The sequence below is a fragment of the Bufo bufo genome, chromosome 2 (assembly GCF_905171765.1).
Source record: "Bufo bufo chromosome 2, aBufBuf1.1, whole genome shotgun sequence".
NCBI classification, from domain to species: domain Eukaryota; kingdom Metazoa; phylum Chordata; class Amphibia; order Anura; family Bufonidae; genus Bufo; species Bufo bufo.
In genome coordinates this window covers 141,317,413-141,341,205 of record NC_053390.1, presented here as the reverse complement: position 1 = coordinate 141,341,205, position 23,793 = coordinate 141,317,413, and the positions used below count along the sequence as shown (strand labels likewise).

Genomic DNA, 23,793 nt, shown 5'->3' with positions numbered 1-23,793 from the left:
GGGAAGTGTTATCAGTGATTGATGGCATTCTCTGTGTAAGTGTGTATACAGACATAGCTGTCAGTCACTGATGGCTGTACACAGGGGAAGTGTTATCAGTGATTGATGGCATTCTCTGTGTAAGTGTGTATACAGACATAGCTGTCAGTCACTGATGGCTGTACACAGGGGAAGTGTTATCAGTGATTGATGGCATTCCTTGTGTAAGTATGTATGCAGAGATAGCTGTCAGTCACTGATAGCTGTACACAGGGGATGTGTTATTAGTGATTGATGGCATTCCCTGTGTAAGTGTGTATACATAGATAGCTGTCAGTCACTGATAGCTGTAAACAGGGGAGGTGTTATCAGAGATTGATGGCATTCCCTGTGTAAGTGTGTATACAGAGATAGCTGTCAGTCACTAATAGCTGTACACAGTGGAGGTGTTATCAGTGATTGATAGCATTTTCTGTACAAGTGTGTATACAGACACAGCTGTCAGTCACTGCTAGGTGTACACGTGGAGGTGTTATCAGCGATCTGAGACACAGGGAATGTCCCAACATTTGAGAACTTTGCCATCATGGCAGAATATTCTGGGGGAGACCTGATATTGTCCACCACTACCACTCTGAGAGGAATGGAGTTGGAGGATTGTTTGCTGACATAAACAGAAAAGGAGTTTGTGTTTTATAAAATTTGCAGGAGACCTTCATACATTTTACTGAAATTACACCACACAACTAGCATAACTGCTTCATTTATAGGTAATATACTGTATTTTTTGCTTTATAAGACGCACCTGATGATAAGACACAGGTTTAAGGAGGAAAATAAGAAAAAAATATTTTTCATCAGACCTCATATCAGATCCTCAGATCAGACCCCCATAAATATCAGGACATCAGCTCAGACCCCCATAAATATCAGGCATCAGATCAGGCCCCCATAAATATCAGGACATCTGATCAGGCCCCCATATCAGGACATCACATCAGTCCTTCATGTCAGAACCCCATCAGACCTTATATCAGCCCATAGTGAGACCCCCATCAAACCTCAAATCAGATTAAAATAAAAACCATCTCTTACTTGTCCTGTGCCGTGGTTCCTCTCCACCTCCGGCAGAAGTCGCGCTCCCCTGTCTTCCCGGCCGGCGCTCCTCTGTCACCTGATTGTATGCAGCATCAGGTCATAGTGCATGCACTACGTCCTGATGCTGTACGCGGTCAGGACAGTGCAGCGCCAGCCGAAAGACAGGGGAAGAATGAAGACCGGGAGGGTGAGTATTGCAAGGGCTTGCAGCGCTTCACTCCCTACTCCCGGCACCTAAAGCATACTAGTGAACGCTTCCATAATGGAAACGCTCACTAGTATTCGCTTTATAAGATGCATGGCCATTTCCCCCCCACTTTTGGGGTTGAAAAGTGCATCTTATAAAGTGAAAAATATGGTACTATTTGCGCATAGTGAAGGTATCATTATGGACCTCAACCAGGAAAACAACGGTATATTACACTGTTCTTTTAAGAACATGAATTCAGCATATGAAGTATGGTAGCTGCCACTGTGTTGGTTGAACATTTCCACTGTAATAAAAAGATTGCATTGTTTTAATTTCGCATTGTGATCAATGTCATTCTAGGACGATGGAGAAGAGTTTGGCTGAGTTTCATTCACATTCCTCACAACCAGGATCAGAAGACTTTTTATTCTGGCTCACTTTTAATAATCCACACCTATTCCCTTCTTTGTCCAAGTAAGTATCTTTTGTTTTATTGCTGCAAACTTTGATGTGTATTTCAGATACCATGCTGTTCTATCTTCTTTTTTTTTCTTTCTTTCTTTTTCTTTTATATCTCATAATATAATGCACTTTATCTCTCGGTATAGGTGCAAGGATTTGGGCCATATAGTGAATACATGATTATTTATGTTTTGAATGTATTAATGATATATTTTATAGAAGCTTATATATTAGTAATCAGCTTAAAGGAAATGTGTCACCAAAAATTATATCTGGCGGTTAAAACCAGATAGCAACACGTATCCTTTTTTCTAATCCGTTTTTATTTTCTGACTGCAGATTTTATTATTTTTCCTGAACATTAGTATGGTGGCGGCCATCTTGCATGTGCCGTTATTAAGCGCATTTAGAAAGCATTTGAAGAATAGCTTTATGGCAGTCCCATGGTCCATAGACACAATGGTCAGCAGAGGACCTCAGTGACTTCTATGGGAGAGTTTTCTGGACATGCTCTGTGACCTGTGCAGAGGTCATTGTACAAGGAAAGGATAGATAACCTAAACAATCACCTATTGTGAATAATGCATCCTGTCTTATCTGGTGATATCATTACAGGCAGGATTAGAATGACCGATAAGCAGATAACTGCAGTAAAGTGATCTGTACAGACCAAGAAGTGGCGCCTATAATTAGGATTAGTGGCAAAAGCGAAAACTGCTGAATTTTATGGGTTTTGTTTACATGTAGATATTGACTTGGAAAATTGTTTGTGATGTTACTTTCAAATCTTTAAAAATATGTTAAACATAAATACGTGATTTAAACAATAGGACATTTTCTATGACACATTCCCTTTAAACTTTTTATTTTTGATGAAACCAGAACTTTTTCTTCATTATTCAACTAAGGGCTTGTTCACATTTGCATTGAGCTTTCAGTTTTTCTGACCCGTCAGAAAAATGAAAAATAACTAATCTGTTTGAGGTGTTATTCAAGATCTATAATGCCTCCCATATGCCCGGGACGCTCTGGGACATCACTGTTACGTGTCAGAAATGTGAAAAATAAAAATGACCATTTTAAATGAAGGTTTAAAGGGTTTCTATCACTTCGTATCACATATTTAGGTGTCACTAGTGATCCGCTAGTGTCTGCTCTAACAAACCATCCTAATATGATAGGTTTTGGGGCAGCCGTTTCGCTAAAATAAGAACTTATATCTATATGCTAATGAGCCTCTAGGTGCTATGGGGGCGTCATTAGCACCTAGAGGCTCCGTCTACCTTCATAAACTGCCGCCGCCCAGCGCGTCCCTCCAGCCTGCCCATCTCCTGCTGAATGCAATCCTCCCCGTGCGCGTCCCTGTTCGGCGCATGCGCAGTGAATGTCTGACCGCTTCCCTGCACAGACATCTCCACTGCGCCTGCGCCGATGACATCATAGTGCTCCGAGGAACAGGCGCAGTGGAGATGTCTGTGCAGGGAAGCAGTCAGACATTCACTGCGCATGCGCAGAATAGAGACGCGCACGGGGAGGATCGCATTCAGCAGGAGATGGGCGGGCTGGAGGGACGCGCTGGGCGGCGACAGTTTATGAAGGTAGACGGAGCCTCTAGGTGCTAATGACGCCCCCATAGCACCTAGAGGCTCATTAGCATATAGATATAAGTTCTTATTTTAGCGAAACGGCTGCCCCAAAACCTATCATATTAGGATGGTTTGTTAGAGCAGACACTAGCGGATCGCTAGTGTCTGACACCTAAATATGTGAAACGAAGTGATAGAAACCCTTTAAAGCCTAAAAAAAGAAGGTCCAGAATGTTTGAATTAGCCATTAAGCTTCTTCTGTCCTTCAGTAACTCCTCTTGGTTAAATGTTTAGTTAGTTGGTATGTGTCAGATAACATCCACACGCCTCAGTGGCTAGCGCTGTCTTGTGGCCCTAGGTTCAAATCTGACCACAAGCAACGTATGCATGGAGTTTGTATGTTCCCCCCATGTTTGCGAGGACTTTCTGTCCGTCTGTGTGCACTATGTCCTGACGCTCTACGCAGGCAGTACACTGGTAGTAAGGTCCCTGGAAGAGGACCAGGGAGCCGTGAGTGCAACCATTGCAACGCTTCCTTCACCACTCCCCACATATCCTGCATGCTGATGACTGCTTCCATAATGGAAGTGGTCATTAGCATTCAATCTATAAGACGCACTGCCATTTTCCCTTTGCTTTTAGGGGTGAAAAAGTGTGTCCTATAGTCTAAAAAATACAGTAAATATATAAAATGGCAGGAACATGTCCCGAAGTTTCTCTTCTTCCCGTAATGGACCCTAGTGCCATATTTTATGTTATGTATATTGTACAGTATGATGAAAAATTATCCATCTTTCCTGTATATCGTGTTTCAGTTGTCACTATTTCCAATATCTTTGCTTCCTGTCACTAAATAGAAACAATATTTTTGTAATCCAGAGAATTAGATTTGATCCAAATTTTTTCTGGTGTAGGTTGGGCTGCTGTATCAGAACAGGACCAGTATCTTTTAAGTTTTATGTACAGAAAAAAATATATATATATTCTTTAACTCTCCTATGTATGACTATAACAAATACAATGCATTCAGAAAGTGTTCAGACCATTTCACTTTTTTCACTTTTTTTTATGTTGCCCTGTGCTAAAATCAGGGTTTTCCCCATCAATTGACAAGAAATACCCCATCATGACAAAGTGAAAACAGAATGGTTCATATTTTTCCTAATTTATTTAAAAGGGAAACCTCAAATATTGCATTGACTTAAAGGGGTTTTCCAGGATTTTAATATTGATGATCTATCCACAGATTGGAGCTAGGTGCTTGAAACTTTGACCATCTGCAGATGTTGTGACACCTGCTACTTCCCCGATTTGAATAAGCTTATGGCTTGTCCTTCTTGATGTTGAAATTTCAATGCTGAGGATTGTGTATATATAATACATACATACTAACCACTATACTAATAGTGCATCCCACAATTAGGATGTCTATATGCAGATGGAGAATGGCGAAGAGACTAATATAATGTATGAAAGTTTTTCATTCTTAGCATTCATTTATACCGACATTATTGATGTACAAGGTAATGCTACATGATCTTAGCTCATGTAGGTGACAATGGACACAGCCTAAAAAGCAACGATTGACGCATAATTTATGCTGGATCTCTCTTGTGTTCACATGATCCGCCCTAAAATAAATTATCTGAATATACCATTTGTGATACATCCCTGCAACATATCTACCCCGTTTATAGGACATTAGAGACATTTGATGCTTGTGCCTAATTTTACAGTGTCAATTAGTTGTTAAAAAACACCAATAAAATGTAGCTCTATAAAAATATTGCCATTGCCTATGCAGAGCATGTCTTTCTGTTCCAGTCTCTGACCTAGCCGATTGTACCTTCACTTTACCTTAATTTGCTTTATTGCACAATTACGAGTATCCTATTTTCTTCTTACATCTGTTGTAAAATTCCGGGAAAAATGTAAATGCTTTTTTCTTTCTCTGGTTAATATTCGCTTTAGTTAAAATTATGGCCTTGTTCTGTTTCATGAGATTTCTCTTCTTCCGTTTATGAGGCTCGTCTTGCTCACACAGAGCTGTGTTAGTTATGAGAATGAGCTAGCATATGCCTCTCCATATGTCCAACATAGAAGCACTCCATACAGCGATCGGTGGTCGTTCGGTGGCCAAGGTTTTTCCTACAGCATGTAATTTCTCCCCTTAGAGCGAATCACTTTCCTGTGAATATTTCAGTCTGCATCTACTTTAAGTGCCAGAAATGTGTATATATTGCAACTTGATCATTCGCCATCTGGTTATGGGAAGAACTATATTTGTAACAGAATATTCTATAAATTACTTTTTTATTTTTTATTAATTCCATTTAGACAGATGCACATGGGAAGTTTTTCACAAAGTGTTGCATAACACATCTCGTCATTTACAGCTACTGAATTTTATCTCTTGCTCTTTACAGTGGAAATTTGAAATTAAAATCTGCAAAAAAGCACTTATTTCATGATCCTTAAATAGCTGTACTATAATGTACAGGGCCAGGCAGCTATTGCTTTCCAGTTTTTAGATAGACTTGTATTATAATATATTTTTAATGTTTTACTTTTTTATTTATATATTGCACAATCTTTTGGGGTAGATAATCCCACTGAAATAATTTTAGAATTACTTCAGATTTAAATGCATTACTTAATGGCTTATTTGCTTGAATATTTATAAATTACGATCCAGGTTTTCTAAATGGATACACCTCCTTTGTGCAGTATGAACCAATGTAATTCTGATGTATCTAATGAAGAGGCTGCATCTCTCACCTGAGTGTTACTGCCCTTTCAAAAAGCTGGTCGGCAGAGGTGCAGAGATCCCATAAAAAAACAACTGGATAACCACATTAGTGATTAATTGGATTAAAGGGCATCTGTCAGCAGATTTGTCCCTATGACACTGGCTGACCTGTTACATGTGCACTTGGCACACTGGCCACCAATGATAATACAATAGAGGGAGGGAGGGGGGGGCCGGGGGAGGCCGCACACTGGCCACCAATGATATTACAATAGAGGGAGGGAGGGGGGGCCGCACACTGGCCACCAATGATAATACAATAAAGGGAGGGAGGGGGGGGCCGGGGGAGGCCGCACACTGGCCACCAATGATATTCAAACTGGGGAGGGAGGGGCTCTGCCCCCTGCTGCCTGGCAGCCCCTGATCTCTTACAGGGGGCTATGATACGCACAATTAACCCCTTCAGGTGCGGCACCTGAGGGGTTAATTGTGCGGATCACAGCCCCCTGTAAAAGATCGGGTGCTGCCAGGCAGCAGGGGGCAGTCATGTACACAGTTCGTAGTATATTCTAACTTGAGGCGTCCCCATCACCATGGGAACGCCTCTGTGTTAGAATATACTGTCGGATCTGAGTTTCACGATGTAACTCAAATCCGATGGTATATTCTAACATAGAGGCGTTCCCATGGTGATGGGGACGCTTCAAGTTAAAATATACCATCGGATTGGAGAAAACTCTGATCCGATGGTATATTAACTCCTGACTTTACATTGAAAGTCAATGGGGGACGGATCCGTTTGCAATTGCACCATATTGTGTCAACGTCAAACGGATCCATCCACATTGACTTGCATTGTAAGTCAGGACGGATCCGTTTGGGTCCGCACGGCCAGGCGGACACCAAAATGACTTTTTTTTCATGTCCGTGGATCCTCCAAAAATCAAGGAAGACCCACGGACGAAAAAACGGTCACGGATCACGGAAAAACGGAACCCGCAAAAAAAAAAACGGTCATGTGCATGAGGCCTTACACTGGGCAATTTACAGAGACCAGCATTTCTAGGCCTGCACCTTCCCAATAATTGCCCCAATCATCGTGTAAAGGAGCATTTACATTCATTTAACCACCTCCGGACCGCTGTACGCACAGACGCGTCCTGGAGGTGGTTGATTCATTCCTCCTGGACGCGCCGGCGCGTCCTCTCGCGAGACGCGAGATTTCCTGTGAACGCGCGCACACAGGCGCGCGCGCTCACAGGAACGGAAGGTAAGAGAGTTGATCTCCAGCCTGCCAGCGGCGATCGTTCGCTGGCAGGCTGGAGATGTGTTTTTTTTAACCCCTAACAGGTATATTAGACGCTGTTTTGATAACAGCGTCTAATATACCTGCTACCTGGTCCTCTGGTGGTCCCCTTTGTTTGGATCGACCACCAGAGGACACAGGTAGCTCAGTAAAGTAGCACCAAGCACCACTACACTACACTACACCCCCCCCCCCCGTCACTTATTAACCCCTTATTAGCCCCTGATCACCCCATATAGACTCCCTGATCAACCCCCTGTCATTGATTACCCCCCTGTCATTGATCACCCCCCTGTAAAGCTCCATTCAGACGTCCGCATGATTTTTACGGATCCACTGATAGATGGATCGGATCCGCAAAACGCATCCGGACGTCTGAATGAAGCCTTACAGGGGCGTGATCAATGACTGTGGTGATCACCCCATATAGACTCCCTGATCACCCCCCTGTCATTGATTACCCCCCTGTCATTGATTACCCCCCTGTAAAGCTCCATTCAGATGTCCGCATGATTTTTACGGATCCACTGATAGATAGATCGGATCCGCAAAACGCATCCGGACGTCTGAATGAAGCCTTACAGGGGCATGATCAATGACTGTGGTGATCACCCCATATAGACTCCCTGATCACCCCCCTGTAAAGCTCCATTCAGATGTCCGCATGATTTTTACGGATGCACTGATAGATGGATCGGATCCGCAAAACGCATCCGGACGTCTGAATGAAGCCTTACAGGGGCATGATCAATGACTGTGGTGATCACCCCATATAGACTCCCTGATCACCCCCCTGTCATTGATTACACCCCTGTCATTGATCACCCCCCTGTAAAGCTCTATTCAGATGTCCGCATGATTTTTACGGATGCACTGATAGATGGATCGGATCCGCAAAACGCATACGGACGTCTGAATGAAGCCTTACAGGGGCGTGATCAATGACTGTGGTTATCACCCCATATAGACTCCCTGATCACCCCCCTGTCATTGATTACACCCCTGTCATTGATCAACCCCCTGTAAAGCTCCATTCAGATGTCCGCATGATTTTTACGGATGCACTGATAGATGGATCGGATCAGCAAAACGCATCCGGACGTCTGAATGAAGCCTTACAGGGGCGTGATCAATGACTGTGGTGATCACCCCATATAGACTCCCTGATCACCCCCCTGTCATTGATTACCCCCCTGTCATTGATTACCCCCCTGTAAAGCTCCATTCAGACGTCCGCATGATTTTTACGGATCCACTGATAGATGGATCGGATCCGCAAAACGCATCCGGACGTCTGAATGAAGCCTTACAGGGGCATGATCAATGACTGTGGTGATCACCCCATATAGACTCCCTGATCACCCCCCTGTCATTGATTACCCCCCTGTAAAGCTTCATTCAGATGTCCGCATGATTTTTACGGATGCACTGATAGATGGATCGGATCCGCAAAACGCATCCGGACGTCTGAATGAAGCCTTACAGGGGCGTGATCAATGACTGTGGTGATCACCCCATATAGACTCCCTGATCCCCCCCCTGTCATTGATTACCCCCCTGTCATTGATTACCCCCCTGTAAAGCTCCATTCAGACGTCCTCATGATTTTTACGGATCCACTGATAGATGGATCGGATCCGCAAAACGCATCCGGACGTCTGAATGAAGCCTTACAGGGGCATGATCAATGACTGTGGTGATCACCCCATATAGACTCCCTGATCACCCCCCTGTCATTGATTACCCCCCTGTAAAGCTCCATTCAGATGTCCGCATGATTTTTACGGATGCACTGATAGATGGATCGGATCCGCAAAACGCATCCGGACGTCTGAATGAAGCCTTACACGGGCGTGATCAATGACTGTGGTTATCACCCCATATAGACTCCCTGATCACCCCCCTGTCATTGATCACCCCCCTGTCATTGATCACACCCCTGTCATTGATCACCCCCCTGTCATTGATCACCCCTCTGTAAGGCTTCATTCAGACATTTTTTTGGCCCAAGTTAGCGGAATTATTATTTTTTTTTCTTACAAAGTCTCATATTCCACTAACTTGTGTCAAAAAATAAAATCTCACATGAACTCACCATACCCCTCACGGAATCCAAATGCGTAAAAATTTTTAGTCATTTATATTCCAGACTTCTTCTCACGCTTTAGGGCCCCTAGAATGCCAGGGCAGTATAAATACCCCACATGTGACCCCATTTCGGAAAGAAGACACCCCCAGGTATTCCGTGAGGGGCATATTGAGTCCATGAAAGATTGAAATTTTTGTCCCAAGTTAGCGGAACGGGAGACTTTGTGAGAAAAAAATTAAAAATTTCTATTTCCGCTAACTTGTGCCAAAAAAAAAAAATTTCTATGAACTCGCCATGCCCCTCATTGAATACCTTGGGGTGTCTTCTTTCCAAAATGGGGTCACATGTGGGGTATTTATACTGCCCTGGCATTCTAGGGGCCCCAAAGCGTGAGAAGAAGTCTGGTATCCAAATGTCTAAAAATGCCCTCCTAAAAGAAATTTGGGCACCTTTGCGCATCTAGGCTGCAAAAAAGTGTCACACATCTGGTATCGCCGTACTCAGGAGAAGTTGGGGAATGTGTTTTGGGGTGTCATTTTACATATACCCATGCTGGGTGAGAGAAATATCTTGGTCAAATGCCAACTTTGTATAAAAAAATGGGAAAAGTTGTCTTTTGTCAAGATATTTCTCTCACCCAGCAAGGGTATATGTAAAATGACACCCCAAAACACATTCCCCAACTTCTCCTGAATACGGCGATACCACATGTGTGACACTTTTTTGCAGCCTAGGTGGGCAAAGGGGCCCATATTCCAAAGAGCACCTTTAGGATTTCACAGGTCATTTACCTACTTACCACACATTAGGGCCCCTGGAAAATGCCAGGGCAGTATAACTACCCCACAAGTGACCCCATTTTGGAAAGAAGACACCCCAAGGTATTCCGTGAGGGGCATGGCGAGTTCCTAGAATTTTTTATTTTTTGTCACAAGTTAGTGGAAAATGCTGATTTTTATTTTTTTCATACAAAGTCTCATATTCCACTAACTTGTGACAAAAAATAAAAACTTCCATGAACTCACTATGCCCATCAGCGAATACCTTGGGGTCTCTTCTTTCCAAAATGGGGTCACTTGTGGGGTAGTTATACTGCCCTGGCATTCTAGGGGCCCAAATGTGTGGTAAGGAGTTTGAAATCAAATTCTGTAAAAAATGACCTGTGAAATCCGAAAGGTGCTCTTTGGAATATGGGCCCCTTTGCCCACCTAGGCTGCAAAAAAGTGTCACACATCTGGTATCTCTGTATTCAGGAGAAGTTGAGGAATGTGTTTTGGGGTGTCTTTTTACATATACCCATGCTGGGTGAGATAAATATCTTGGTCAAATGCCAACTTTGTATAAAAAAATGGGAAAAGTTGTCTTTTGCCAAGATATTTCTCTCACCCAGCATGGGTATATGTAAAATGACACCCCAAAACACATTCCCCAACTTCTCCTGAGTACGGAGATACCAGATGTGTGACACTTTTTTGCAGCCTAGGTGGGCAAAGGGGCCCATATTCCAAAGAGCACCTTTCGGATTTCACAGGTCATTTTTTACAGAATTTGATTTCAAACTCCTTACCACACATTTGGGCCCCTAGAATGCCAGGGCAGTATAACCACCCCACAAGTGACCCCATTTTGGAAAGAAGAGACCCCAAGGTATTTCGTGATGGGCATAGTGAGTTCATAGAAGTTTTTATTTTTTGTCACAAGTTAGTGGAATATGAGACTTTGTAAGAAAAAAAAAAAAAAATCATCATTTTCCGCTAACTTGTGACAAAAAATAAAAAGTTCTATGAACTCACTATGCCCATCAGCGAATACCTTAGGGTGTGTACTTTCCGAAATGGGGTCATTTGTGGGGTGTTTGTACTGTCTGGGCATTGTAGAACCTCAGGAAACATGACAGGTGCTCAGAAAGTCAGAGCTGCTTCAAAAAGCGGAAATTCACATTTTTGTACCATAGTTTGTAAACGCTATAACTTTTACCCAAACCATTTTTTTTTTACCCAAACATTTTTTTTTCATCAAAGACATGTAGAACAATAAATTTAGAGCAAAATTTATATATGGATGTCGTTTTTTTTGCAAAATTTTACAACTGAAAGTGAAAAATGTCATTTTTTTGCAAAAAAATCGTTAAATTTCGATTAATAACAAAAAAAGTAAAAATGTCAGCAGCAATGAAATACCACCAAATGAAAGCTCTATTAGTGAGAAGAAAAGGAGGTAAAATTCATTTGGGTGGTAAGTTGCATGACCGAGCAATAAACGGTGAAAGTAGTGTAGGTCAGAAGTGTAAAAAGTGGCCTGGTCTTTCAGGGTGTTTAAGCACTGGGGGCTGAGGTGGTTAAAGGGGTTGTCCAGGCTTTTACTATTGTCTATGGCAAAGATCATAGACCGCAGCAGCGAGCAGGAAGATAGAAGGCAGACGGCATGTGCACACTGTGCGCGCTGTCTCCTCATACAGCTAATTGACGGGATACTGGGAATTGGATCCCCGCCGATCTGGTATTGATGACATATCCGGGAGGATAGATAATCAATAGTAAAAGCCTGGAAAACCGCTTTAACATGAAAATAACCATGCAAAGTGTTATCCCCTATCAGCATCTATTCCCTTGGTTAAACCCCAACCAAGGACGACATCTGTATGGAGTTTGTATGTTCTCCCCGTGTTTGTGTGGTTTTCCTTCAGGTACTCCGGTTTCCTCTTACATTCCAAAAATAAGCTAAATTGGCTTCCTAAAAAATAGACCCTAAGGGCTGTAGGGATTAGGCCTATATGGCAGCCATTTATTCTCCTGCTCCATAACTTCCCTCCCTTGTGTGAGAAAAATCATATTACAAATGTTTGTCCTCACATATATTATTACCAAAATAATACAAATGAAAAGTAATAAAAAAACCTGAATTTTGTATTTCTATTTTTTCTTTTATGTTGGTAGAAAAAAACACTGATACATAGACAGTGATATTTGTGTGTATATCCACAATTCCTGGTATACTGAATATATAAATATTCTGTAGCTGTGTGAAATGCTGATTCTGGAATTTCAAAGCGCTGATTTGTTATTTACCTCAATTCAAAGGCCAATGACAAATATATGAAAGGCCTGAAATTTGCTGTAGACTCAGACTCCATTAGAAAATATTAAATCTGTGCTTCTGAAATTCAACTCCGTTTTATAGACGTAATCTGACCTGGCCTTCATGTGCATACGAAATATAATTATACCAATAAGTAATACAATGGATCCACTTAATAATATACATGATTTTTTTGCTGGCGTCAGGAGCTTTGTGTACATACAGCATCAGACAAAAGTAAAATGTCATTCACTTCAGTCTGCTGTCAGCATCATAATGATTATACATGGCTTCTGCTTCAAAGGCAGAGAATAATATTCAGCTTGTGGAACCTTTTTCATTTGAGTAATTTTTGTGTTTCAGACTTTATGAATTCATATTGCATATATTGTGAGCAAAGCGCAGGGCATGGAGTCTAAACATTATTTCACGTTTGGCCTGTGTCTGCTGGGGATTCTATGCCTCTTAAGGTTTTTCTAATTTGACAAAACTATAAGAAGAGCATGATAATTTGAGTACACTCTTATAAACCATGGTGTAACCCATTTTTTATTTAGTATTATGAATTTAATTTTATTATTTGATATATACAATATCTTCATGACACACTTTTTACTTGAATATGCCTGAAGCACCATTTTACATGGTTTGTCCTCAATATCAGAGGCCTGTTTGTGTGAGTACTGCTTCCTCTTCGATGTTTGCCGGCATGCCGTTGACATTGTAGTGGTGGTGCAGTGTAATGACCCGTTTGGGTGTGAACAGCGGTAATTACACTGCACCACCACTACAATATAGGTGCCGGTATACATTAAAGCAGATGCAACACTTGCAGGAGCGCTGCAGCTTCTTCACATAGCTAGTTGGCTGAAGTCAGACCCCTATCGATCTGATATTGATCACCTATCCTTAGGATAAGTCAAAAATCTGAATGCCCCTTTAAGTACATTAACCACATTAAAAATGCTTTAAAACAAGTGGGTTTTGGTGGCTGTTTTTCTGAGCACAATTAAGGAGGTTTACTAATCAAAATTCACCAGAAGTCTAGTTTAATTTATGGAAAAAAAAAAATGGCGTACATGCTTTGTACCACATTGACTAAGCTGTTTTAGATAGTTTTGTATCCTTTTATGTCTCGCCTGACAAGGGCCTGTGGCTCTACTAAAAAGGTGTGGCTTATAGGAAAGGGGTGTGGCTTAATTGTTCTCTAAACTAAGCCAGCAAATAGGTGGTATAAAGTAAAGGTGGATTTAGAGGGGCCAACTGAGCGGCCGATTGTCGGAAAGGTAGCGTTCCTTCCTGACAGTAGGCTACTCACTCAGTGAAAGAGACCAATACATTTACATGCAGCGATCTTCTCCACCGTGGGACGATGGGTGATTTCTATAGCAACAGATTCATGTCTTCTGAGCAGCAGATCACTGTTTAGACCACAGGAGCGACAGGATCACCCGATGAACAAAGGTGGTAATTTTGCACAGCTGCCATAGGGTTTAAAGTAGACCATGTTTAGGAGGGAAAACCCCAGACTTGTTTACCACCATGCTTTGGAGGGAAAAACCCAGACTTATTTACCACCAAAATCAGACTGACCTTTTAACCTCCTCCCGACCGCCTAACGCAGGGATGCGTCCTGCGGGCGGTCGGTGTGTTCCTCGTAGACGCATCGGCACATCATCTCACGAGACGCGAGATTACGCGCATAGCCAGCCCGCACATGCGGGCTGGCTATATAAATATAATGTGTTAAATGGATTCTGTGCTCTCTGCTGGGTCCTTTTCGGCGGTTGGTCCCAGCAGAGAGCACATATCACTGTGAGTACACCAAGCACAACACATTTAGCCCCAGATCAACCCCCATCACCCCAATTAACCCCTTGATCACCCCTATCAATCACTAGTGAAAGGGAAAAAAGTGATCAATGTAAACTGTCACTTTTTTTTTTTCACCAGTATTGACTGTTAGGTTTAGATTATTTATCAATCGCAGCGGCTTCCTGTACTTCGCTAGCCTCCCATTTGTAAGGCAGGCTTTTTTCTTGGGTAGTCTCAGGGAATACCCCCTAAATTTAGTTGACCAAATGGCAAGTAAGGGGTATTCTTCTGAAGAGGCCTACAGGCTTCTGACCCAGTCGGATGAGGAATGGGAACCCTCATCTGACGAATCCAGCGGGTCAGAATACGAACCTGTAGAAAGCAGTGGCAGGTCTGACCCAAAGTTTGGACGATGAGGTTGAGGTCCCTGATACCACCAGGCGTACTGCCGTACAACATGGTGAAGTGGCGAGCACCAGAAGGGCAGTTGAAGCTGGTACGGTGGCACATGCAGTAGTTCCCCGTCGCAGCCACTGCACAGACAGGCCCGTAGAGTCCCTAGAATCCCTGAGATGCTGGCAAACCCTGATTGGCAGCCCCCATCTTCAGCCGCACCAGTAGTTCCCCCTTTCACCGCCTAGTCTGGAGTCCGGGTTGAGACAGCTCAGATCGGATCGGCACTGGGGGTTTTTGAGCTGTTCTTCACTGCGGAGCTCTTAGACTTAGTCGTGGCAGAAACAAACCGGTATGCCACTCAATTTATAGCCGCCAACCCGGGAAGCTTTTATGCCCAGTCTTTCCGATGGAAACCCGTCCAAGTTTCCGAATTTAAAACTTCTCTGGGCCTTCTCCTCAACATGGGCCTGACCAAAAAGCATGAATTGCAGTCATATTGGTCCACGAACCCAATTCATCACATGCCCATGTTCTCTGCTGCCATGTCCAGGACACGATTTGAGACCATCCTGCGTTTCCTGCACTTTAGTGATAATAGCACCTCTCGTCCCAGAGGCCACCCAGGCGCCACAATATTCGGCCCCTCATAGACCACTTTAACACCAAATTTGCAGATTTGTATACCCCTGAGCAAAACATCTGCATAGACGAGTCCCTGATACATTTTACCGGGCGCCTTGGCTTCAAACAATACATCCCAAGCAAGCGCGCCCGGTATGGGGTCAAATTGTATAAGCTCTGTGAAAGGGCCACAGGCTATACGCACAAATTTTGTGTCTATGAGCGTAAAGATCAGACCCTGGAGCCGGTCGGTTGCCCTGACTACCTGGGGAGCAGTGGGAAGACAGTCTGGGACTTGGTGTCACCCTTATTTAGCAAGGGGTACCACCTTTATGTGGACAATTTCTACACAAGTGTGCCCCTTTTCAGGCATTTGTTTCTAGAACAGATTGGCTGCTGTGGCACCGCGCGACCTAGTCGCCGGGGCTTCCCCCAAAGGCTCGTTACCACCCGTCTTGCAAGGGGGGAGAGGGCTGCCTTGTGTAACGAAGAACTGCTCGCAGTGAAATGGAGAGACAAGCGTGACGTTTACATGCTCTCCTCCATTCACGCAGACATGACAATCCAAATTGAACGAGCAACTGGAGTCATTGAAAAGCCCCTCTGTGTCCACAACTATAATTTGCTCATGGGAGGGGTGGACTTCAATGACCAGATGTTGGCTCCTTATTTACTCTCCCGCAGGACCAGACGCTGGTATAAGAAGGTGTCTGTATATTTAATTCAATTGGCTATATATAATAGTTTTGTTCTCTACAGTAAGGCTGGGAGAACAGGATCCTTCCTCAAATTTCAGGAAGAGATCATCGAGAACCTCCTGAATCCAGGAGGTTCCGTGGCCCCATCCACCAGTGTAGTGAGCTGTCTACACGAGCGACATTTCCCCAATGTTGTTGCTGGTACCTCAAACCAAACGCCACCCCGAAAAAGATGTCGTGTCTGTAGCAGGAGTGGAATTAGTCTTGACACCCGCTATTTCTGTCCTGACTGCCCTGACCACCCTGCCCTATGCTTAGGGGAGTGTTTCCGGAAGTACTACACACAGGTACACTTAGCATAGGGATTGCGTTACACAGGACAGGCACACAGAGGCCCTTTCACACAGAGCTGCTGCAAACCTCTCCTTTCACCTGGGACAAAGTGCATAATGTACTTCGCCACATCTCTGGGCGATTTGCACATTGTCCCATGGGGAAGGAGAGGTTTGTCCTATAAAGGTAATAAAAAATAAATAAAGAAAATCACAGGTAAGCAAAAAAGTTAATGTTCCAAAAGTTCAATAAAGTTTATAAAAGTTAATGTTCTGTTTCAAATGTTATATAAAGTTAATGTTAATAAATTGATTGCGTTGCGGCCTGTTTTTTTTTTTTTAACCTTCTAGGTGGACCAACCGATGAACCAGCTGCTGCACTGATGTGCATTCTGACAGAAGCATTGCGCTGCTGTCAGATTACACAAAAGTCGGTGTATGCGGCGCTGCAAGACGAGATTTCTCCTCTGCAGTAAAAAAAGATAAGTTTGCCGAGGCTTATGAGCTGAGGGGCGGTGTTCATATGCTTTGGCAAACACTTTGTATATAAAAAAATAAATAAAAAAATTCCGGCAATGATTTATTCATCCACATCGATTGATGTGAATGGAGAAATCGGGTTTGCCAGGGCATACGGGCTGAGTGGGTTTGGATGTTGGGCGGAGCTCCTATGTCCTGGCAGACGCCTTTCCCCTCCTTTCCCCCCCACATTTTTTGGCAGAGATTTTTTCATCCACATTGATCGATGCGAATGAAGAAATCTGTGCCGTTCATTTTTTCTTTCAGCCCAGAGGCTGAACGAAAAAAAAAAAATCTCATTACCCGTATGCTCAATTTAAGGAGAATAGCAGAAACTCCTAATGCTGGCCATTCATGTAATGATTGTGGAGACCCTCAAATGCTAGGGCAGTACAAACACCCCACAAATGACCCCATTTTGGAAAGAAGACACCCCAAGGTATTTGCTGAGGGCATATTGAGTCCATGAAAGATTGAACTTTTTGTCCCAAGTTAGCGGAAAGGGAGACTTTGTGAGAATAAACAAAAAAAAAAACAATTTCCGCTAACTTGTGCCAAAAAAAAAAATCTTCTATGAACTCGCCATGCCCCTCACAGAATACCTTGGGGTGTCTTCTTTCCAAAATGGGGTCACATGTGGGGTATTTATACTGCCCTGGCATTTTAGGGGCCCTAAAGCGTGAGAAGAAGTCTGGAATCCAAATGTCTAAAAATGCCCTCCTAAAAGATACTCATTGGAATTTGGGCCCCTTTGCGCACCTATGCTGCAAAAAGGTGTCACACATGTGGTATCGCCGTACTCAGGAGAAGTAGGGCAATGCGTTTTGGGGTGTATTTTTACATATACCCATGCTGGGTGAGAGAAATATCTCTGTAAAATGACAACTTTGTATAAAAAAATGGGAAAAGTTGTCTTTTACAGAGATATTTATCTCACCCAGCATGGGTATATGTAAAAATACACCCCAAAACACATTGCCCTACTTCTCCTGAGTACGGCGATACCACATGTGTGACACTTTTGTGCAGCCTAGGTGCGCAAAGGGGCCCAAATTCCAATGAGTATCTTTCCGATTTCACAGGGCATTTTTTACGCATTTGGATTCCAAACTACTTCTCACGCTTTAGGTCCCCTAAAATGCCAGGGCAGTATAAATACCCCACAAGTGACCCCATTTTGGAAAGAAGACACCCCAAGGTATTTCGTGAGGGGCATGGCGAGTTCATGTAAAATATGAGACTTTGTAAGAAAAAAATAATAATAATAATAATTTTCCGCTAACTTGTGACAAAAAATAAAAACTTCCATGAACTCACTATGCCCATCAGCGAATACCTTAGGTTGTCTACTTTCCGATATGGGGTCATTTGTCCGGTGTTTCTACTGTCTGGGCATTGTAGAACCTCAGGAAACATGACAGGTGCTCAGAAAGTCAGAGCTGCTTCAAAATGCGGAAATTCTAATTTTTGTACCATAGTTTATAAATGCTATAACTTTTGCGCAAACAAACTTTTATCAAAGACATGTAGAACAATAAATTTAGAGAAAAATTTATATAGAAATGTAGTTTTATTTGAAACATTTTACAACAGAAAGTGAAAAATTTCATTTTTTTGCAAAAATTACGGTCAATTTTGATTAATATCAAAAAATTTCAGCAGCAATGAAATACCACCAAATGAAAGCTCTATTAGTGAGAAGAAAAGGAGGTAAAATTCATTTGGGTGGTAAGTTGTATGACCGAGCAATAAACTGTGAAAGTAGTGTAGTGCAGAATTGTAAAAAGTGGTCTGGTCATTAAGGGGGTTTAAGCTAGGGGAGCTGAGGTGGTTAAATGACTCGTTTTAGCTATGTTGTTATGTCTGGAAACGTATTTTTGTCTGGAAAACCTGCTGTTTCATTGCCATTGAGTATCATTGAAGCTCTAATGCTATGATGGCAAACCTATGGCACGCGTGCCAGAGAGGGCTCGCAGAGCCTTCTCTGTCGGCACGCGCGCCCTAGCCCATAAAGAGGAGGATCGCGGTCCCGGACTCCAGCTGACTTACATTCCTGTGCGCCGAACACAGAGGGGAGTGAGAGGGGAGGGACTCACATCACTGCGCGCCTCCTGCAATCAGGAAGCAGAGAGGGCGCAACATGTGATATGGGAGGGGCGGAGGCAGAACCAGAGGACCAAACGGAACATTGCAGGGAGCTCACTACCTTTCAGTATTCTGTCAGTGACTGCTTGTGGGTTTCAGGAAGAAGCATAACGCTGGTTGGCTGAGCTTCTGCCAATCAGCGTTATGCTTCTTCCTCTGCTGTGTCAGTACAACATCATCTTGCTCTGTGAGTGGTGCAGCCTGGACCCATGAGCTGTTCCTGGAAGCAGAACAAGCAGTGAGAGAATCACATCTGCCCTGGTATAATTATTTTTTTATGTAAAAGTTCACACTGACTGAGGGGACTCAGCACCCCTGTTCCCCACTCATACACCTCCAGACTCCAGCCCAGTGTATGAGAGGTGGTAGAGGGGTCCTCCTCCCTAAGGGCCCTTGCACACGACCAGTCTAAGGCTAGTTTTACGCTAGCGTCAGGACGGATCCGACAGCCTGTTGGATCCGTCCTGCCGCTAGTTCACGTGTGCCCCCGAACTGCTGCTCATCCCCATTGACTATAATGGGGGCGGAGTTCCGGCAGCAGCGCTCGGCGAGAGGCCCTTGGACTAAAACTACGACACGACCGACATTTAGTACGGCAGCCTCTCACCAAGTGCTGCCGCTGGAACTCCGCCTCCATTATAGTTAATGGGGATGAGCAGCAGTCCGGGGCCACACGTGAACTAGCGGCAGGACCGATCCAACAGGGATCCATCCTGTCGCTAGTGTGAAACTAGCCTGAGTGGGCCATATGTCCTGGACTGGTATTGATCATGTGCAGGGGAGCACACAACATCATAAGATCTTATGATTGTGTGACATTAGTCCCGCCGGCAGCCCAACATGCACAGCATCACAGTAACCTATGATGTTGTGTGCTCCCCTGTACACAATCAATGCCAATCCGGGAAATCTGGTCCGCTCACGTTATTTTAATGAAAAAAACGGATCTCTGCCGGTCCCCAATTATAGCGAACAGGGCCAGGTGAACTTCCGGCAGTGCACGTGGTAGTTACGGATCCAGCAGGCTGTTCCCCCACCGGAAAAGCCTACCGGAGAAGGCTGCCGCTAGTGTGAAAGTAGCCTAAGTTGGGAAGTGTTCAAGTTACCATTATTTTTCCATTCTGAATAAATAAAAAATGAATCCTGTAAAAAAAATAAAAATCCCGTGCATCAGTTGCACATTTAGCATTTATTTGATCCATTTCTGTGTGATCCTTTAGGCCTCATGCACACGAATAATGGCTGTGTGACTGCCGTCTAAGTAACGTCCGTCACACGGCCATTTTTAGCACCAATGAAAGTCTATGGGGCTATTCACATGGCCGTTCTTTTAACAGCCAGTGAATAGCATCTGTCCAGAAATAGGACATGTCCTATTTTGTCCGTTTCCACAGCCATGCGGACCCCACTGAAATCAATAAGACCGTTTTTAACAGCCAATTGACGAGTACACTTTCATTAGGGGTTTAAAAAAGTGTCCCCCATGATTTAAATAATGCCCCCATGGTGACCCGCAGCAAAAAAAAAACAACTCACCTCATCCACTTGCTCGCGGTGCGGCAGTCTCTTCTCTCTTCATTGAGCAGGACCTGCCGAATTACCTGCAATGTGTGTGGTGACGTAACCACGTGGGAGCGCGCAGTGACGTCATCACGCACATCGCAGGTCCTGTTCAATGATGATAGAAGAGACTGCTGCAGAGCGAGCAAGTGGAAAAGGTGTGGGGTTATTTTTCATGTAAAATCAAGAAAACAGAAACAACGGTGGACCATTATGGGGGCATTGTTTAAAGCATGGAGGAAATTAAGATGGGGCATTAAAAAAAATTATTCATACCCTACGGGGGGCCATTATTTAAGATGGGGACCTACATTGGGGGCATTATTAAAGCTGAGGGGGCTAAAAAACACACACACACACACACACACTATGGGGGACATTATTAAAGCTGGGGACAGTAAAAAAAAAAAACCTACACTATGGGGGCTATTATTAAAGGTGTGGTCCTACATGGGGTACATTAAAGCTGGGGTCCTACATTTGTATCTTTGAAAGGTCTGTTATTGTATTTTTCTTTTAAAGCAAAAGATGTGAATGTATGAGTTTTTCTAAAATAAAACCTCAACATTAAGTTTAAATTGCCATTGGTTTTGGGTTGCGATTTGGGCACTCGGTCTTTAAAAGGTTCGCCATCACTGCTCTAATGTCAGTCTATACCATACGGGAGCTGAAACAATGTATCTGTTTGTGCTGAGTTTCTCCTCTCCACCCCTCCCACTAGAAGGTTCCGGTCTCACAAAAACTGTATATAAGGAGAGCAGTCAGAGCTCCTAGTGTGCTGCAGTTAGGGACAGGTGCTTGGAGGGGAGACTCATGCCAGCCTGCATGAGTGACCAGAAGAAGACGTTGAGATGGGGACGCTGAGCCAAAAACCATAGGTCACTAGCCCTTTGGCCAAGGAGCCACCGGGACTACAGAACTGCAGACCTTGGGCCCTTGACCAGGAGAGGGGGACAACTAGTCCAGGTCCTTCTTCTGCCATGGAGGAGACTGGAGAAACCAGCCCAATGTATTGTTTTGTACCAGAATTCCTCCAATAAAGAAGTACCCTGGTTTATATCAGACCCTGACTCTCTGGACTTATTTCCCATTGGGGTGCACCACACCTTACCATCCCTTCCGGAGAGCAGCAACACGTGGTGACACCTCGATGGTGCCCGGGGGACCCAGCGTAGCTTTGGGGCCACTCCAAACCCGGCCATTGCATAAACATTTAGAATACAAACTGATCTTCTTAGAGAAGAGTTTGGTGAGAATACATTTTCATTTCAGTGGAGAAGGAATGTGTGTTATGAAAACCACAACCAGCACCCCATCTTTTTCCAGCAAAAAAAAAAATAAAAACAGCTCAATGGGTTTTTCTGGGACTTGACTACTGATGAAATTTTCTCAGGATTGGTGGGGGTATATCTCCCAGCTCTCTGGCGATTGCTGTTTGAAGGGGCCACGGTGCTCAGGGGAGTGCTGCGGCCTCTTTCTCTACCTGTAACATCACTTGAATTTGTCACAATTTCTGCAGCTCAGTCCCATTCAAGTGAAAAAAACTGAGCTGCAGTACCGAGCACAGTCGTTTTACAGTGTTGTGCTTTATATACTATGAAGAGGACGCAGCACTCTTCAGTGTGCCGCTGCCTATCAAATAGCTGATCAGTGAGGTTGCTTAGCCTCAGATGACAACCCATCCAATATTGATGACCTATTCTAATGATAGATGATCAATATTTAAGTCCTGGGAAACCCCAACATATACAATGAATTATCAATAAGGTTCAACAGGGGTCAGTATTTGACCTACAGTCCCATCTTTGTTTCCTTATATTTGTCTATGACAATGTAATTGGTTTAGGCTCTGGAGAGCAACATTTGCTTATTTATAGACGATATTATATATTTTATATATTCTGTATATTATAATTATATACTGTATGTAAATCTGTAACAGTTCTTTGCAATATACTAAACTGTACAGGGTAACTAACCTATGACGGAACTCAGTGCCGGAAAAGAAAAACACTAGTACCCTAAGCTGAATTATAGCAGCTAGTGCCAGGCAGCTGCTGCCAAGGCAAATACGATTATTGCATATACAGTATCAAAAGGAGCCTAGATACACATGACACTAGGAAAACATAGTTGTACCTTCATGTGCAAAAGAGACACAACAGAGGTGAAGACACATGGGAATGGCTGGATTACAATTCAAAGAAAAGTTAATAAGCCTTGGAATGTGTACAATTCGGAAAACTTGGCTAAGGGCTGCATTACACTACTTGATATTCGGGCAGTGCGATTGCCAATGGATAACAACATCAGCGCTTGTTTGCACCAGCTTGATTATGTCATATTCTCATCTCCGGATTGTTCGATTCAACAGGTCACCCGGCGGTGATCCAGCCACTTTCCGGCATAAATGCTGGTTTTAAGCCGGACAAATACCGTTCCATGCAGCAGTTTTTGGTCCAGCTGACAGCCAGCATTTGTGCTGGATCATCTTGCCAGAAATGTGAACGTGGCCTTACACAGGTGGATAAATACTCAATGTTGGAGGAACGATCGCTACTGCAGTCATTCCTTCCGTATCGGCAGCACATCCCTAATTACACAGGAAGTTCTGCTGCCAATAACCGGCATCTTTTGTCCGGATGAAAGATGCCCATCAGCCAACAAACGCGCATTTGCTGGTTCATCGGCAGATCGGCTGCTCAGTTATACAGGTGAATTATCAGGAATGAATGTTCCTATTAACACTTGTTCCCTATAATTGGCTCGAAAATCATGCACTGTAGCAAGGCCTTTAGGGCAAACCTAATTACTATGTATAAAGACATCAAAGCTCTGTATAGAGGTCTGCACAGTAATCTTTTTACACCCAGGCCTGTGAACAGGGGGCGTCCACTGCTTACAGGAGTTAATTTTTTTCAGTTTTTTTCTTTGAAGAATTGTATGTAAAATAATGATATATAAATATAGTATCTATATGTGGCACTTCTGCTCCACAGGCTATTGTTTACACCATATCATCACTGCATAGTAATACCACAAACCAGATGGATGGCGTTCTTCATGCTTACTGACTAGGAACCCTTTTTATAAGTACCCTACTAGGGAAGATCTTTTGACTGACGTTTTGCATTTTTTACTTCTGCTGGTCACGGTTCACTTTGCCCCGA

At 43.5% G+C, this 23,793-nt stretch overlaps 1 protein-coding gene across 2 annotated transcripts in view; it reads left to right on the top strand.

Moving 5' to 3' along the window:
* Nucleotides 1-23,793, top strand: part of KIAA0825 (KIAA0825 ortholog) — a 481,507-nt gene that overhangs the window by 110,920 nt on the left and 346,794 nt on the right. For both annotated transcript variants that reach the window (XM_040421546.1, XM_040421545.1), the window contains exon 12: nt 1,628-1,741. In XM_040421546.1, the coding sequence (XP_040277480.1) occupies nt 1,628-1,741 (114 nt within the window). The remainder of the gene's footprint in view (nt 1-1,627; nt 1,742-23,793) is intronic.